The 12,326-nt window shown below is 40.4% G+C and overlaps 1 protein-coding gene across 8 annotated transcripts in view; it reads left to right on the top strand.

The window, feature by feature from the left end:
• The window catches only part of LOC126272480 (E3 ubiquitin-protein ligase Nedd-4), a 203,398-nt gene that overhangs the window by 151,218 nt on the left and 39,854 nt on the right, over positions 1-12,326 (top strand). For all 8 annotated transcript variants that reach the window (XM_049975359.1, XM_049975360.1, XM_049975363.1 and 5 more), the window contains exons 11-13: positions 3,249-3,307; positions 3,388-3,453; positions 4,107-4,336. In XM_049975359.1, coding sequence (XP_049831316.1) covers positions 3,249-3,307; positions 3,388-3,453; positions 4,107-4,336 — 355 coding nt within the window. The remainder of the gene's footprint in view (positions 1-3,248; positions 3,308-3,387; positions 3,454-4,106; positions 4,337-12,326) is intronic.

Genomic DNA, 12,326 nt, shown 5'->3' on the forward strand with positions numbered 1-12,326 from the left:
TGGACAATAATTGGGTCTCATATTTATTAAAATGTAAAGATTATTTACTTAGAATTGATATCTACTTATTTCTTAGCATTTGCAAAAATTCCTCGATAATGACTAAATAGAAGTATTAAATTACCTTGAAAGCCGAGGCATCATGATGATATTTTGTAAATAATCTTAATAATTATATTTGTTGTTATATCTTAATATCTATACATCTTAATAATTATATTTGTTGTTATACGGACAAGTTCCATTGTGTTTTGTACAATAAAAAATCAAAGTTGTTAAAATGATATCAGCTTGAATGATGTCACATCCATTGCTAATTTTTGTTCCAAGAGCTGAAGTCTTTAAATTTAATGACATTTAAGAAAAATGTGAATAACTCTAAGTGTATGTAAATGAGACAATTTAAATAACACTGCAGGCTAGTGCTGGAACTTCTTCACAATAGTGTCTCAGAAGTAAAGCATTTTGAACAAATGAGAGTATATTTCCCAAACAGTAAGGTGGAAGGGGCTACAGAACAATATATGAGAAGAGGAGGGAAAATTTATCTACCTGATAGTAAAAGACTTGTTAAGTGTAGGATGCACTTTCTCAACATATTTTTTCCAGTGAGTAGATTGCACCATGAAGTACATATTCTGGAAGATCTACATAACATCCTTTTACTGGGGCTATAACCTCTTCATTTGAGTCTGCAAGTTTTACAGCTGCAAGTTTCTTTGTAGATGAGAATGTGTGAAAGTCAGCTAGTACTAGATATAGTTCATAAAGTGGATATTCCAACAGTGTGTACTTCAGATTGCTAAATTTTATCATTATCAAGGCTACATTATCCTAATGTAGAATACCCCACCCTCATTCATTTTGTAGTTCAGATGTCTTGTATGGTGTTCGTCTGTTATTGAATCTGCTGCTTCTGATCTAATGGTTGGCATAACTGCCTCTTATTGTGTGGTTCTGGGTTTGGTTCCTGCTCAGATCCGATACTTTCTTTGCTGGGTGCCTATATGTCTGTGTGATCCTAATTACTTCATCTCATCTTCATTGCAAAGATGTGAAAGTCCCTGAAGAGGCTTCAAATAGAAAGACTCACACCAGGCAGGTGAAAAACTCCAGATGGGGTGTCACAGTTAGTAATGCCATAAGATCCTTTAATTACATCTGTTACTAGCTGTGCGCAACCACGCTTTGCTGTGACACAGTTTGCTTGAATGGAAATGAAATGAAAAATCGCACATTTTTAATATGTGTGTGAATTGGATATACGCTCTAACCTTCTTCTTCTCCCACTGTGTCCTCCTCCCTCTCCCCATTTCTTTATCCATCTGCTCCTCCTCCCTCTCCCCATTTCTTTGTCCATGTGCTCCTCCTCCCTCTCCCCATTTCTTCGCCCCTGTGCTCCTCCTCCCTCTCCCCATTTCTTCGCCCCTGTGCTCCTCCTCCCTCTCCCCATTTCTTCGCCCTTGTGCTCCTCCTCCCTCTCCCCATTTCTTTGCCCGTGTGCTCCTCCTCCCTCTCCCCATTTCTTTGCCCGTGTGCTCCTCCTCCCTCTCCCCATTTCTTTGCCCGTGTGCTCCTCCTCCCTCTCCCCATTTCTTTGCCCGTGTGCTCCTCCTCCCTCTCCCCATTTCTTTGCCCGTGTGCTCCTCCTCCCTCTCCCCATTTCTCTGCCCGTGTGCTCCTCCTCCCTCTCCCCATTTCTCTGCCCGTGTGCTCCTCCTCCCTCTCCCCATTTCTCTGCCCGTGTGCTCCTCCTCCCTCTCCCCATTTCTCTGCCCGTGTGCTCCTCCTCCCTCTCCCCATTTCTTTGTCCGTATGCTCCTCCTCCACCCCCCTCCCCATTTCTTTGTCCGTATGCTCCTCCTCCACCCCCCCTCCCAATTTCTTTGTCCGTATGCTCCTCCTCCACCCCCCTCCCAATTTCTTTGTCCGTATGCTCCTCCTCCACCCCCCCTCCCCATTTCTTTGTCCGTATGCTCCTCCTCCACCCCCCTCCCCATTTCTTTGTCCGTATGCTCCTCCTCCACCCCCCCTCCCCATTTCTTTGTCCGTATGCTCCTCCTCCACCCCCCTCCCCATTTCTTTGTCACGTATGCTCCTCCTCCACCCCCCTCCCCATCTCTTTGTCCGTATGCTCTTCCTCCTCCCTCCCCATTTCTTTGTCCGTATGCTCCTCCTCCTCCTCCTCCCTCCCCCATTTCTTTGTCCGTATGCTCCTCCTCCTCCTCCTCCCCCCCCCTCCCCATTTCTTTGTCCGTATGCTCCTCCTCCTCCTCCTCCCCCCCCTCTCCCCATTTCTTTGTCCATATGCTCCTCCTCCTCCTCTCCTCCTCCTCCTCCTCCTCCTCCCTCCCCATTTCTTTGTCCATATGCTCCTCCTCCTCCTCCTCCTCCTCCTCCTCCTCCTCCCTCCCCCATTTCTTTGTCCATATGCTCCCTCCTCCTCCTCCTCCTCCTCCCTCCCTCCCCATTTCTTAGTCCATATGCTGCTGCTGCTGCTCCTCCTCCCCTCTCCCCATTTCTTTGCCCATATGCTCCTGCTGCTGCTCCTCCTCCCCTCTCCCCCATTTCTTTGCCCATATGCTCCTCCTCCTCCTCTCCCCCCCCCCCCACCCCCCCATTTCTTTGTGGATCTGGTTCCTCCTCCCCCCCCATCTCTGTCCAAATTCATCTCCTGCCCCCTCCTCCACCCCCTCAACCCATTACCTCCATCCAGATTTTTCTATTGATTCTCCCCTCCCGCCCTCCATCATTATCTCTCTCTCTCTCTCTCTCTCTCTCTCTCTCTCTCTCTCTCTCTCTCTCTCTCTCTCTCTCTCACACACACACATACACACACACACACACACACACACACACACACACACACACACACACAGCAGAGAGAGAGAGAGAGAGAGAGGAGAGAGAGAGAGAGAGAGAGAGAGAGAGAACTCACGCACATGTGACTACTGTCTGTAGCTACAAAGACCAAACTGCGAGCAACTATGCATGATGGGAGAAGCAGTCTGGATGGTGGGGGTATGCAGGATTGCTATTTGAAATTTCATTGCCAAATCCAGTGTTTCATATGCATTAACATGATGGTCCAGTTCGAAAGAGTACCTCTAATCCTAAATATATGTCAAGCAGTGTGTGTACCTCCTTCATTTCTGTAGAGATCATGACAAAGAATTACCCAATTGAATTTTTCTGCTCATTATCTGAATTTTGTCCTTATTTATTGGGTTTGTTCTTATATCTTTCAGACACGCGTACCACACAATGGGAAGATCCAAGATTATCAAATCCTCAAATAGCTGGGCCAGTAAGTGTATATAATTAGTTCATCTTTGTTATAATGACAGCTGTAATTCAGTTGGTATTAAAATATTTATCTTTCCTCAGGCAGTTCCTTATTCTCGGGATTACAAAAGAAAATATGAATATATGAAATCCCAGCTTAGAAAACCGGTGAGTGTCTAATATCAGTATGTCATATTCTCAAATACAAAATGCGTGATTATCTTCCCCATATTTTAATTTCACATTTTGGCAGTATGATATGTTGATAATACATGTAATAGAATGGAATGTAATTCAACATCTTATTACCTAAGTTACAGTGGTGTGCACATAAACAGGCGGGTCGTGTGCTTTGCTCAGTGGCAAGGAGCTGTGTAGCGTGTGACACTTGGCACATATTGTCACTATGCCCCAGCTGTCTTTATCAAGCACTTTAGGGTGCATGTACAGCATTTTCCATTGAGTTTCATATTTTATGTACTGTGACGATATTTGGCTTCTGGAGTTGGCACAATGGTTGGCATAAAGCAAAATTTACAAATATTGGGTGCAGAAGTGACAATTTACTGAGCACATAAATTTTCTTAGGTTGAGTCAGAAGCAGAAACAGTGCCGTAATGTGATGCTTCCTACAGGGTTGCCAGTTACCAGCGAAGGGAATGGATAAGTGTGTGGCATGGGTCAAAGACAGATGTGACAGGCAAAGCCATGAAGTATTTTGGATCACACTCTGAACAGAACGCAACACACACCAGTTGTTTTGCTTGCATACCACTATAATCACTGTCACCTACAGTAAAATGCTCTTCTTCTATTTACAGAATAACGTTCCGAATAAGTTTGAAATTAAAGTAAGACGACAGAATATTTTAGAAGATTCATATCGTATCATCAGCAGTGTCAATAGACTAGATTTGCTGAAAACAAAACTGTGGGTGGAATTTGAAGGTGAAGTTGGTTTGGATTATGGTGGTTTAGCAAGAGAATGGTTTTTTCTCTTGTCAAAGGAAATGTTCAACCCTTATTATGGTTTATTTGAATATTCTGCGATGTAAGTATTATTGCATGTTATTTTCTGATACAATTGATATGTTAGTTGTGCAGAAGTATCTGTTTCAAAGTTTATATAAAATTTTAATATTTTAAATATTTTTATCCTAACTACAACACACAGACTACTCTTACTTGGATGTGGGATAATCTGCCTTGTATGAGTACGTCAGGTTTCCACCCCAGGAGAGGTGTAGGAAATCATGTGCAGGCGACTTTAGAACTGGGATATGCAGACAGGTATTACTCTCAACATAGGAGTATTAAATAAAGAATTCTATGGAAGGGTGCCATTTGTTGCACAATAACCAGTTGCAAAAACTTTATGAGCTTCCTGGCAGGTTAAAACAGTGTTCCAGGCCAGGACTCGAAGCAATGACCTTTGTCATTTGTGAGCAAGTACTCTACCGACATGCCAGCATGCAGAGTGAAAAATTCATTCTGGAACCTTGTTAAACTTGTAGCCAAAATAACCTAAATAATCCAGAACATGCATAAAAATGAAAGCTGTTCTGGCACTGTGGCATAAAAAAGATTAACACATTTCAAATTACATGAAGAGAGAGCAAAGTAGCATATTCACACTGTAGCAAAATCTCTTTTTAATGTGTATTCAGTCAATGCTGTTATTGAGTGAGAATAAAATGCTGAAAACCGTACTTCAAAAGGTGGGTAAAGGTATGTGATCTGAGCAACTGATGGGAACTGACAGAGTAAAGGCACCACAACACACACAAAAATTCATTTAATCACAAACACAAGACAGACATTCTTTTTATGGAATGTGAGGTGTAGAGATCAAGTTTTGCAACAAAAAATTATAGAAAATTCTTATGACACAAAACAATAAAATGAAAAGAACATCAGTTTGCTACACTAGAATATTGCAAGCACAACAGTTCAGTGTGGTTTTTTCTTTTACCTTGGAGTGTGGTGCTTCATATGTCGATTCTTGAATACTACGTATTGTGGTATGTGCTGGAGGCATAGATGCTATTACATTGGCTTCCATTCTGAACAAACCATAAACACTTCTGGGCCCACATATAGAGAATGTGAGCAGAATCATTACCATACAGTGCTAAAATGTAATCTGTTAGGAGTAGTTCTGCTTCTGTCCGTCCAACTTATATGTGATAGCAGGTTACGTGTTTGTTGCTGCTGCTGTGTCCAAAATGTGGCAGCATACATTGTTAAGCAGTGTAGTGAACTTACACATGGTAGTTTGGCACATCATTGGAAATATTATAAAATATAGGCTATGTATTGAAAACAATATGGACTGAAACTGCTACGTTAAGGTGATTTTCGAGCCCTTGTGGCAAAGAGTGAATAAACCTTCTCCAGAGACATATGGAGCATTGCTTCTATCAGAGGAAAAAATGTGCATGTCAGAGCACAAAAAAAGTGAATGTTCCTCTTTAGAAGACTCACAGAAAAGTGAAGAACCAGCCACCTCAATCCTCACATACTGTTCCGGAAATTTTTTTTGTATGCAAACATATTTGCTTTCTTTAATACATAGCATTCTAAATCCTGCAGAAACCGGGCCTCAGTCCCAAGGACCCCTCAGAGGCTCATTCTGTATGTTGGAACATGGTAATACAGTAACACAGCAGCTTTTGACAAATTACAGTGATGGTTCAAAATAATTCCCATAAGTAAAACAATTTGTCTTCCAGGTTCATAAAGTTTGTACAATGTGCCAGCAAATGTAACTCAAATTTTCTTTGTTGCACAGTACAAATCATTTGAGAGAGAGAGAGAGAGAGAGAGAGAGAGAGAGAGAGAGAGAGAGAGAGAGAGAGAGAGAGAGAGAGAGAGAGATGGTTGGATGATTAAGCACATTTCTACCAGAACTTAACTCGCTGGCTGGAAAAGTGGGAATTAGTACACAACAGTAGTTTGTTATTTATTGCAAGTGGCCATATTGGTAGTTTGCTCAGAACAGCAACTGCTGGTATACAACAGCCCATTGGTTGCTCACACTGAAATGTGTCAATACATTAGAGCATATGTCTCTAATAGAAACTCGATGTATTAGTGCACCTAAATCACAACTGACCAAATCTACAGTTTACACTGGACAGCAGTTATTCTGTCATGACCCATAGACTGCTTTCACTAAAAATGTATTAATAAATCAGAAGTTAGACCTCTAACTGAAACATGTTCCATCAATACACAGTAAATAGCAGCTGGTCAAAATCTGCAGTTCACACAGAAGTGTAAATGTCATGGCCCATGAATTGGCCACACTGAAATGTATACAAAATATTGCTGTTGGATGCAAGAGGCAATAGTGTAAGTACCAGAACAGCAAGACTCAAAATTTATACAATTTCCCCAGGCATAAGCATCTGCAAATTTACAGAGGACAACATTAACTGAACAAACACAGAGGTGAAACCAGAAAGTGTTAGGTGTCTCCCAATCGAAAAAAGTACTTCTCTAGAAACACTGAGTCTCACTGTTAGAAGAACTGTGATATCCGACAATCCAACCCATCTTCCTTCAGTCCATTGTGTGATGTATTAACCACACAGATCCACCAAACACCAACTCTCCAAGACATTTCAGAACTCCACTACCACATGCTCAGCACATTATCGGCCCCACTCATTGTCGACAAATCACTTAGACCAAGGAGCTCTCATTACTGTCTGCTGGTAGACAACCTCCTTTCTGCATCCTGCACATGCCTCTAAATACACTCCACTTGGGCACTCATTGCCCTCCTGTGGCGCTAGGGACTCCTTCAACCCTGCAGGAACCAAAGAGTACCCGTGAGCTGTTGAAATGGACTGATGCCAAGAAAATAGAACATATGCACAACACACGTTTGAAATTTTGGTCTAAAATATGCCACTCGAATAATTACATGCTAAAGTTTGCCAGTCTGAGTGTTCCAGGCCCCTCCAACATATGTATGGTCTCCACTCATCTCTTGTTTTCATTTCCACTATCTCCTCTCTCTCTTTTTACTCCCAGAACTACTATCAGCAGCGCTTTTTTTTACTGTGACTATCTTGTGCACCATCACTGTCCCTCCTCTCTTTGGCTCTCAATACTATTGTCTTCGTCCATCTCTTTTTCTTTTCACTGCCAATGAAACTAACTGACCATCACTGTCCTGTCTCCTCTCTTTCCCTCCCACTGGCACTATTGTATCCCTCTTCCACCACTACTGTCTCACTGCTACTCTGTTTCAGCACAAAAAAAGCACAAATCTGTTCATGTGCCAAAATTTTTGGTTAGGAAGCCAGAATGAGGATTGAGGCTGCTGGTTCCCCACTATCCTGCCTGTCTCCTAAAGAGGAACATACCCACCTTTTCTGTGTTCTGAGGGGAGCATTTTTTCTGCTTATTCCCTTGTTCCCTCTGCTACAAGAGGGTGTGCTGCTTAATCATATCTACACTGAGATGAAAAAAGTCGTAGAATAGTGATGTGTGCATATACAGATGGTGGTAGAATCATGTATACAAGGTATAAGTGGCAGTACATTGTTGGAGCTGTCATTTGTGCTCAGGTGATTTATTTGAAAAGGTTTTTGATGTGATTATGACTGCAGAATGGACTTAACAGACTTTGAATGTGAAATGGTAGTTGATGCTGAACACATTGGACATTCCATTTTGGACATTGTTAGAGAAATCAGTATTCATAGATCTACAATGTAAACAGTGTGCAGAGAATACCAAATTTCAGGCTTTACCTGGACCCTAGATGACTGAAAAACAGTGGCTTGGTCATATGAAACCAGATATTCGTTCATAAAGAGCTGATTGTAGCATTCCAGTGTGGCACAGATCCCACAAAGCCATTGATCCAGGTTGCCAACTACGCACTGTGCAAGTTGGTGGTTTCATAATGCTGTAGGCTGTCCTCTGGTTCAAGTGAACTGATCATTGACTGGAAATAGTTATGTTAGAATACTTAGAGACCATGTGCAGCCATTCATGGACTTCATGTTCCCAAACAATTGATGGAATTTTATGGATGACAATGGGCCATGCCACCAGGCCACAGTTGTTAATGGTTGGTCTGAAGAACATTCTGAACAATTTGAGCAAATGATTGGTCACTTAGGTCACACGATACCAATCCCACCAAACATTTGTGGGACATATTCAAGAGGCCATTTGTTGCACAAAATCCTACACTGGCAAAACTTATCAATTATGAACAGCTATAGAGGCAGCAATGTTTACACAGAGGACTTCCAATGATGAGTCCATGCTATGTCAAGTTACTGCACTACACGGACAGGAGATGGTACCACATGGTGTTGGGGGGTATCCCATGACCTCTGTCACCTCAGTGTATTAGTAATTTTCTGGCAGTTTATGTATGTAATTCAACACATTTATATAGTTGGACTTGTATAACAACAAATGAGCACACATAATGTAAGGTTAACACAAAATGGTATGCTCCAAATTTTTTCTGGGTACTTTACTCATCAAACACAATTCATCGAAAGTGCCCAGTTTGTGATTTGTATCTTAAAGGAATAAAAATATTTCTAGAATTATTTTACTGACTTTGCGGTCTTTCCATTTTTGCATAATTTTTAGCAATTATTTTAAGTTCTTTTCAGGTATGTTCAGACCAATTTTATCCTATTTTTGTTGTTGTGGTACCACATTAAAAATACAAATTTTCTTTTATGGGCATGATGTCTCAAGTTTATGCAAATGTACATACATACACCTCAAATGTCAAGAAGCATTTCTCATGTGATAAATCCCGCACCCAGAAGCATTTTAGGAATGCAGACTATACAGTCTTTTCATTCAAATGATGCCGTTTGTTTTATCCAAATATAAATTGAGTCTTAAATTAAGTTTAAAAAAATTAACCAGTAACCAGCACCTGAGGAATAAAAAAAAAAGTTTTAAAGTGATACTACGTATGTACAATGTAAAGTGACCATACTGCAGAATAGGTGCTTGTTCTCGTTAAAAAAGCAAGACTCTCATCCAGTGCAAGTTCAATTTACATTAATTTATATTAAAGTGCATTACATTCTTGTCTACACTTAAAATATACAAAAAAATATTGGCTTTGATTTGCAAGAGAATTTTGCATGACAAAATAATTTTTCTACAAGAGTTAAAACTACATTTGTTTCAGACTAGACATTATGAGCATATTTTAAGTGCATAAGTAGGGTAACCTTGAACCTCCCGATCTCTGTTACAGATAATGACATCGAAAAAAGTTTAAAATTTCTCTGAGATCATCTTAAGAAAATACGGTAAAAATTTCAACAATTTGTCATAAACAGAAATTATAAAAGTGGCCATCCATACAATTCATACTTCTGTTATGCAAAATCATGGTTGTGTAAGTGTACCTTGAAATGGATTAAGCTTTTCGAAATTGGGAAAGTGACGTTTCCAGATAGATGTCTAAAGAATATACAGTTAAAAGTTGAACCTTTTGCTAAATTTATTATTCAGGTAATAGTGGCCCACAGTGCAAGAAATGAACAAACTGCCCCTGAACAAATTGTGCTTTTATAAGACGTCAAAGGCGCACCTAACACAAAAAGTCCAACCCAATTTACCTATGCTGAAGGAAGTGTGTAGTGTTTAAATTTTGACTCTGTACTAGAGGATAGCTACGATATGCCCAGTCTTCCGATAAATAAACAAATAATCGCTAGCGAAAGTTCTAACCACACCACTTGAGCCCGTATACCCATGATCAATAGAACCTTAGATATGACCCCCTTGAAAAATTCCATTTTTGTGCAAAGCTTTCTGGAATATATTGATACTGTGCACTGTTGTGCTTGGACTGATTGCTTGCAAATTCATTTGACATGTCATCTTGGAAATTTTTCGGCATATCAATGTTCAAAACTACATTTATGTCTGAGACTAGATATTATGAGCATATTTTATGTAACCTTGAACCATTTTGTTACATAAGGTCCTAGAACAACCAGTGTTTATGCTCTGTGGAGTTTGTGCAAACAATTTGAAGGAAGATTTTCCAAGAACATGTCATGATCAACAGAATTTTCAATTGCAGCATATAGGTGTGTTTTATACCATGCCGAGTTCTCTGTTAGAGATCATGTACAGCTCTGCTTTCTTCATAAATTGCTTGATTTCATGTACTGAGTATGTGATAAAAAAACTAAAGTAAAATGTATCCTTGCACTTGGGATTTTCAGTACTTTGATCTGCCAAATCCTCCAAAATAAACAAAAAATATACCTATTCAGTAAAGCAGATAAAAATTCACTTTACTCCCTCCAAATTAACAATTTGTGTGTGGACCAGATGTGGCTTGAGATATTTAAATCAAATAAATTAATAAACAACAGAAATAATTCCCCTTGGTATACAAAACATGTCAGAACACTGTTGCAGAAACAAGAAAAAAGCATGCCAAATTTAAATGAATGCAAAATCTCCAAGATTGGCAATCTTTTACAGAAGCTCAAAATTTAGCACAGACTTCAATGTGAGATGCTTACAATAGTTTCAGAACCAAAACTTTGTGTCAAAACGTGGCAGAAAATCCAGAGAGATTCTGGTTGTATGTAAAGTATGCTAGTGGCAAGACTATAAATGCCTTCTCTGCACAATAGCAATAGAAATATTATCTATGACAGTACTGCCAAAGCAGAGTTGCTAAACATACCCTTCCAAAATTACTTCATCAAAGAAGATGAAGAAAATATTCCAGAATTAGATTCGAGAACAGCTGCCAGTATGAGTAACTTAGAAGTAGATAACCTCAGAGTAGTGAAGCAACTTAACTCACTTAATAAAAGCAAGTTTTCTGGTCCAGACTATATACCAATTACGTTCCTTTCAGAGTATGCTGATGCAATTGCTCCATAATTAACAATCATACAAAACCGCTCCTCCCCCCCCCCCCCCCCCCTCCCCCATGAACCATGGACCTTGCCGTTGGTGGGGAGGCTTGTGTGCCTCAGCGATACAGATAGCCATACCGCAGGTGCAACCACAACGGAGGGATATCTGTTGAGAGGCCAGACAAACGTGTGGTTCCTAAAGAGGGACAGCAGCCTTTTCAGTAGTTGCGGGGGCAACAGTCTGGATGATTGACTGATCTGGCCTTGTAACATTAACCAAAACGGCCTTGCTGTGCTGGTACTGCGAATGGCTGAAAGCAAGGGGAAACTACAATCGTAAATTTTCCCGAGGGCACCATCCCACATCTGACGTCCTCTTGGGTAAAATATTCCGGAGGTAAAATAGTCCCCCATTCGGATCTCCGGGCGAGGACTACTCATGAGGACATCGTTATCATGAGAAAGAAAACTGGCATTCTATGGATCGGAGCGTGGAATGCCCGATCCCTTAATCGGGCAGGTAGGTTAGAAAATTTAAAAAGGGAAATGGTTAGGTTAGAGTTAGATATAGTGGGAATTAGTGAAGTTCATTGGCAGGAGGAACAAGACTTCTGGTCAGGTGACTACAGGGTTATAAACACAAAATCAAATAGGGGTAATGCAGGAGTAGGTTTAATAATGAATAGGAAAATAGGAATGCGGGTAAGCTACTACAAACAGCATAGTGAACGCATTATTGTGGCCAAGATAGATACGAAGCCCACACCTACTACAGTAGTACAAGTTTATATGCCAACTAGCTCTGCAGATGACGAAGAAATTGAAGAAATGTACGATGAAATAAAAGAAATTATTCAGATAGTGAAGGGAGACGAAAATTTAATAGTAATGGGTGACTGGAATTCGAGTGTAGGAAAAGGGAGAGAAGGAAACATAATAGGTGAATATGGATTGGGGCTAAGAAATGAAAGAGGAAGCCGCCTAATAGAATTTTGCACAGAGCACAACTTAATCATAGCTAACACTTGGTTTAAGAATCATGAAAGAAGGTTGTATACGTGGAAGAACCCTGGAGATACTAAAAGGTATCAGATAGATTATATAATGGTAAGACAGAGATTTAGGAACCAGGTTTTAAGTTGTAAGACATTT

Source organism: Schistocerca gregaria, chromosome 5 (genome assembly GCF_023897955.1).
Source record: "Schistocerca gregaria isolate iqSchGreg1 chromosome 5, iqSchGreg1.2, whole genome shotgun sequence".
Lineage (NCBI taxonomy): Eukaryota > Metazoa > Arthropoda > Insecta > Orthoptera > Acrididae > Schistocerca > Schistocerca gregaria.